The following is a 6,928-nucleotide window of genomic DNA, read 5'->3' on the forward strand; positions in this document are numbered from 1 at the left end:
CCTAGGCTACAACCTATCGACACGATCCCCTTCGCGTGTTAATGAAAGCCTTCTTTTATTAGCCTTCTTTTATTAGTCACCACGTCATTATGTACTATCAGTACCCTATTAACATCATATTCCCTGCAAATCATAAGCTATATGTCGCTAGTGTAGCCCATCTAATGGAAAATCATGAAGCTGCCTCATAATTGCCCTTGTAGCCTAGGACGCTTTATGTGTTATTTATAATAAATCCACTAACCCCAAAGGGACAAGCCACAGACAACACTCTCCACGTTCACTATCCCATTGTTGCGAGGGACGTTTCCGCTAGGCTGCGTTCTTTGATGGTTGAGTTGAGGAAAAGAGAGAGATAGAAAGAGAGGGAGGAGGGAGGGAGGGAGGAAGGGAGAGAGAGCTGGCGACAAACAAGGAGAGGAGAGGGATACGAGAGCGTGCGTTGGAGAGTGACGGTGCTGTAGCGGAGCTGCAAGTCGGAGCGGTGTGACACAATGCCAAATTGATGCTTCGTAGGGATTCAGCCGTCTTTTATCGAAGGCTCATCGAAACACTGACCAAAATCATACGACACAGAGAGTTTGGAAACAGTATATACAGATATAATTGAAATAAAAAACAGATTGTGTCTGTGCGCATTGAAGGGCCAAGTCGCTTATGAAGGAATGCCCAAGACTTCAGCGAACGGGGATGCTGTCCGCAACCAACGATGCTTCGGAGTTAAGGACCTTGATCGTCGCTTTTGATATTGCTCTCTGTTAACACGGACTGCAGTTATCATCGGATGACCAGTTCAATCTAATTTCGAGGCAATTGGGAGCAATTTGACATTGCGCCTTGCAGTGTCGAGGCGATTCTCCTTCTGACTCTATCGTAGGCAGGAAGGACAGGAACTGCCAAAACTTCCACAATGGCACTGATAATGGAACCCGTGAGTAAATGGACAACGAGCCAAGTGGTGGACTGGATGAAAGGTGAGTGTGTCACCGACAGCTTAGGCTCTGACGGACGGGCATGTTTACATGTTTACCCTGAACATTAACTCATAAATGCCTAGCAGATCGGACACTGATGCGCTGGTGATGGTAACCTTGAGTGAGTGAGTGAGTGAGTGGAGCGTCGGTGACGCGAGAATCTCGCATGTTATTGTTTTGGACTGATGGGGTGGACGTAGGCTCTTGGGACTGTTTTGGACGCGATTTTGGTATTTGGACTACCCCCAGGCATTGTCGTTATCGCCAAATCTATGTATTTTTAGCTTTAGCGCATCATTTCTTTTGTCTGTTTTTGAGAGCATAGTGAACAGGTGTCTTGGCTGTATCTGTTAAAGACACAAAAAGCACTCAAAAACACATGCACGCCCACACACATACACAAATAGAATCCACATTAGTATATAAAGAGGCATTGCGTTAAAAGCAAATGCCTATACTGTTTGAGCATCATGTCTTTGTACATTACATTATGTCTTTGGAGCATAGTGGAACTGCGTGGGCTTTTGTTGCCATCCCCAGAGCCTAGAATAGGACTCTAAAGTCCTTACCTGCTACCTGAATATGTATACCTGTCATCATATTGTCATCTACCCAGGTACACTTGAGGTTTTGCAAGCAATGTTGTTAGACTCCTCAGATTCCCTTTGCTTCTACTGAGATCAGTGCTGACTGGCCAGACTCTGGCTCCTATCTGGCCCGGGGTCGGCTCAGTACATAGTTTTGGGGTGATGTGGGGGTGTCAAATGGGGGGGGAGTCTGTGAGCTGGCATGGAGGGGTCAGTCAGCTGTTATAGGCCCAGTATGGGGGGGTTCAGTGAGTGCATGTTGTGGTTGGCCGTGTCGCGTCGCGTCTTGTCATCACCGTGCAGGAAACCGGATGGGTCACGTGTAGCTCACTACCCATCCACTGGGAGACCCCCGGGCTAGTCGGGGGGAATCACCCAACACACACACACACACACACACACACACACACTTACACACACTCACACTCACACACACACACACAGACAAACACACACACAAATACACACTTACATTCGCACACACACACGCATAGACATACACACACACAAATACATACTCACATTCGGACACACACACATGTACTATTCACACTTACACACACACACACACACACTCTCCAATTCGATTTCTCCTCAGTAATTCTTTTCTTTCTCCAGGTTCTTTATGTATCTTCCTCCCTCTCTTCCTCTTTTGTCCACTGTTCTGTTCTTACTTGTCTCTCCCTCAAACATGCGCTGACACACACATAGACAAACACATATGCAAAATCTCTATTTATAGCACATGCACAGTACAGTGGAGAGCTTGATACCACAGAGTGATTCTGACTCCTTCATGGTGCTCCCTTGTAAACAGCAGACGGAGAGTTTGGCCGAGTCTCCGTCAGGGCTGTTATTGATTTCATGAGGGTTTGGTTTGCAGGAGGGAGGGACCGACAGACTGACAGAGTGCAGCTGTATCCAACCTGACAGCCATCTGACAGGGCTCCCTCTCAGTATCAGGCCATCAGACACTAATCACATCAGATCGCCAGCAATGGTCAAGTTTGGAGCAGACGGGACCGCACAGGACGCAGAGTTACACCCGCAGGTTCTAGAGTTCTAGAGGAGAAGAGAGGAGAGGGCAGGAGAGGAGAGGAGAGGGCAGGAGAGGAGAGGAGCGAAGAGAAGAGAGCTCCATCTCCAGCTTCAGTCACAGTAGCAGATCAGATCCGATCCGAGCATGACAGATGAATAATGTAACGCTGGCCAAACAGAGGAGGGAGTGGCCTGTCCACCCTCCAAAGCTGGGGCTCTGAGGAGGGCACTAAGCCAATGCAGTGCACTCTACCCAACGCACCTGCCCACCCCAATCTCTGGATGCAAACACCAACACAGAGAGCTTGTTGACCCCAGCACAGATTAAAGCCAAATCCAGGATGAAATTGCATTCCCCCAGGTCCAGCGCAATTGTGTGTCCATGTTACTGTTGTTGTACACGGGTCAGCTTAGTGGTCTCAATCTCCCTGCCTGTTTGGACACAAAGTTCTGATCCAGAGTCACACAACAGGTACAGATACCAGATCACCTGTTCTCTCAGCCAGCTCACTTGTTGCAATCCCATGTTCACCTGGTGTCAGTGGCCTGCTGTGTGTGTGTGTGTGTGTGTGTTTGTCACACACACTCTCTCTTTCACTTTCTCTCTCTCTCTCTCATTCTTTCACTTTCTCTCTTTCTCTCTTTCTCTCTCTCTCTCTGTTCCAGACAGGTCTCAGTACAGGGGCGACACACACACACACACACACACACACACACACATTACGCAGCTCTTAGTGAGAGATCTCCCGTGTCTCAGTACAGGGAACCATCACTCACTCACTGAGATTAAAATGAATAGGCAGCGGAAGTCAGACAGACAGACAGTTGGACACTGTAATACCCAAACCTGAGGCCTCAGAGCCCAGAATCCATTTTGGAAATAAAGAATTAAAGAGTTCACCATAGCAACACACATTTGCATTAAAACTCCAGTAAACCGTAGAACAAACACCTCCAGGCACCATCACAGCATTACACAACAGGATGTCGTGCGGTTGTGCCCAGTGCCCATGTGCAGCGTGAGCGGGAATGTGTGTGTGTGTGTGTGTGTGTGAGTGGGGCTTTATACGCTGGTTAGACGTGTAATCTGAGAGATGGACGGCTCTTCGGGCCTCTTTATGCCCAATCCCAGATTGTGTGCTGTGTGTGTGTGTGTGTGTGCCATGTGATTGTGTGCTGTGTGTGTATGTGTGTGTGCCATATGATTGTGTGCCGTGTGCGTGTGTGCTGTGTGATTGTGTGTGCCATGTGCATGTGCGTGTGTGCTGTGTGTGTGTGTGTGCCGTGTGTGTTTGTGTGGGTCAGTGCTGTATCTGTGGGATGCAGAGGATTAGGTCCTCAATGTTACGGCTTAATGTGTTTATTCGTTTACTCATGCTTATGCTACTCTCTCTCTCTCCCTCCCTCCATCTCTCTCTCTCCCTCTCTCTCTCTCTCTCTCTCTCTTCCTCTCTACCTCCCTCTCTCTATATCTCTTTGTCTTTCTCTCATTCTATGTATCTGTCTTTCTTTCTCTCTCATTCTCTCCCTGTCACACACACACATACATGCATACATGCACATGGCACGCATATGCACACACACATCCATAAACAGGCATAAACAAATGCACACACACACACACACACACACACACACACACACACACACACACCCATGAACATATGCATGTGTGTGTTGCGTGTCAGGCCTCCGGTGTGTAGGATATTTAATCATGTGATGTTGGTGCTGAGAGAGGAAGCCTGACTCAGTGCCCGTCTCCATCCCTGCCTCCCTCACACACACACACACACTCGCACATACACACACACACTCGCACATACACACACACACTCTCACATACACACACACACACACACACATTCACTCACACACACACATACACACACACACTCGCACATACACACACACACACTCGCACATACACACACATACACACACACACACTCGCACATACACACACACACTCGCACATACACACACACACACACACACACACACATACACACATAAACACACACACACACACACACACACACTCGCACACTCACACATACACGCACACACACTCGCACATACACACACACACACACACACACATACACACATAAACACACACACACACACACACACTCGCACATACACACACACACACTCGTACATACACACACACACACTCGCACACACACACACACACACACATAAACACACACATACACACACACACTCGCACATACACACACACTCGCACACACACACACACACTCGCACACACACACACACACACACACACACACATACACACACACACACGCACTCACTCACACTGCCCAAAATGGCCCCAGGGGCTCCCTCATTAGCCCAGGCCTTGTGAGGGATGGCATCGCCGCGGAAGAGATATCGACAGAGGGAGCGTGAGAGACGAGAAGAGAGGGAACGAGGGTGGACAGATAGAGAGGGGGAACGAAGACAAGGGACTGGAGGACACTGGGATGCAGACAGAAATAGAGAGAAAGAGCGACAGAACGGGGAAAGGAAAGAGAAGGAGGGCAAATGAGAGAGAGGAGGGATGGAGAGAGTGGATAATGAATTCATCGGAGGGCTTATTGAATTTGCAGTGTGTGTACACAGACTCAGAGTGATGGCTATTAGCATTTCCCAGTTCTGCCCTAGTGTTAGCATTTCCCAGTTCTGCCCATAGAGTTAGTGTTAGCATCTCCCAGTTCTGCCCTAGTGTTAGCATTTCCCAGTTCTGCCCATGGAGTTAGTGTTAGCATTTCCCAGTTCTGCCCATGGAGTTAGTGTTAGCATCTCCCAGTTCTGCCTATAGAGTTAGTGTTAACATTTCCCAGTTCTGCCCATGGAGTTAGTGTTAGCATTTCCCAGTTCTGCCTATAGAGTTAGTGGTAGCATCTCCCAGTTCTGCCCATGGAGTTAGTGTTAGCATCTCCCAGTTCTGCCCTAGTGTTAGCATTTCCCAGTTCTGCCCATGGAGTTAGTGTTAGCATTTCCCAGTTCTGCCCATGGAGTTAGTTTTAGCATCTCCCAGTTCTGCCCATAGAGTTAGTGTTAGCATCTCCCAGTTCTGCCCTAGTGTTAGCATTTCCCAGTTCTGCCCATGGAGTTAGTGTTAGCATTTCCCAGTTCTGCCCATGGAGTTAGTGTTAGCATCTCCCAGTTCTGCCCTAGTGTTAGCATCTCCCAGTTCTGCCTATAGAGTTAGTGTTAGCATCTCCCAGTTCTGCCCTAGTGTTAGCATCTCCCAGTTCTGCCTATAGAGTTAGTGTTAGCATTTCCCAGTTCTGCCCATGGAGTTAGTGTTAGCATCTCCCAGTTCTGCCCATAGAGTTAGTGTTAGCATCTCCCAGTTCTGCCTATAGAGTTAGTGTTAGCATCTCCCAGTTCTGCCCATGGAGTTAGTGTTAGCATCTCCCAGTTCTGCCCATAGAGTTAGTGTTAGCATTCTGCCTATAGAGTTAGTGTTAGCATCTCCCAGTTCTGCCCTAGTGTTAGCATCTCCCAGTTCTGCCTATAGAGTTAGTGTTAGCATTTCCCAGTTCTGCCTATAGAGTTAGTGTTAGCATCTCCCAGTTCTGCCTATAGATTTAGTGTTAGAATCTCCCAGTTCTACCCATAGAGTTAGTGTTAGCATTTCCCAGTTCTGCCCATGGAGTTAGTGTTAGCATCTCCCAGTTCTGCCTATAGAGTTAGTGTTAGAATCTCCCAGTTCTGCCTATAGAGTTAGTGTTAGAATCTCCCAGTTCTACCCATAGAGTTAGTGTTAGCATCTCCCAGTTCTGCCTATAGAGTTAGCATTTCCCAGTTCTGCCCATGGAGTTAGTGTTAGCATTTCCCAGTTCTGCCTATAGAGTTAGTGTTAGCATCTCCCAGTTCTGCCCTAGTGTTAGCATCTCCCTGTTCTGCCCATAGAGTTAGTGGGCAGGGCAGGGCAACAACACATCATCAGTAGGCTAGAACTAACCTGTCTCACAATGGTCTAAACTCAGCTCACTTTCCCTATTAGTGGGTGAACAATCAAACGCTTGGTGAATTCTGCTTCACAATGATATAGGAAAAGCATCGAAGGATCAAAAAGCGATGTCGCTCTGGCGGCCACAAGCCATTTGTCCCTGTGGGAACTTTTCTGATGCTGGAGTCCTCCACCCAACGGCTGTGTGCTGGCTAGCTGTGTGCTGGCTAGCTGTGGCTAGCTGTGTGCTGGCTAGCTGTGTGCTGGCTAGCTGTGGCTAGCTGTGTGCTGGCTAGCTGTCTGGCAGGCGGAGGGGCAAGGGACGGGCCTGGGGTGGAGTTTGTTATCACTGTGTTTGT

At 48.3% G+C, this 6,928-nt stretch overlaps 1 protein-coding gene across 6 annotated transcripts in view; it reads left to right on the forward strand.

Annotated features, from left to right (window-relative positions):
- The first annotated feature begins 431 nt into the window (after positions 1 to 431).
- The window catches only part of cnksr2b (connector enhancer of kinase suppressor of Ras 2b), a 91,604-nt gene continuing 85,107 nt past the window's right edge, over positions 432 to 6,928 (forward strand). For all 6 annotated transcript variants that reach the window (XM_042091903.1, XM_042091906.1, XM_042091907.1 and 3 more), the window contains exon 1: positions 432 to 974. In XM_042091903.1, the coding sequence (XP_041947837.1) occupies positions 911 to 974 (64 nt within the window). In that variant the 5' untranslated portion in view covers positions 432 to 910. The remainder of the gene's footprint in view (positions 975 to 6,928) is intronic.

The sequence above is a fragment of the Alosa sapidissima genome, chromosome 5 (assembly GCF_018492685.1).
Source record: "Alosa sapidissima isolate fAloSap1 chromosome 5, fAloSap1.pri, whole genome shotgun sequence".
Lineage (NCBI taxonomy): Eukaryota > Metazoa > Chordata > Actinopteri > Clupeiformes > Clupeidae > Alosa > Alosa sapidissima.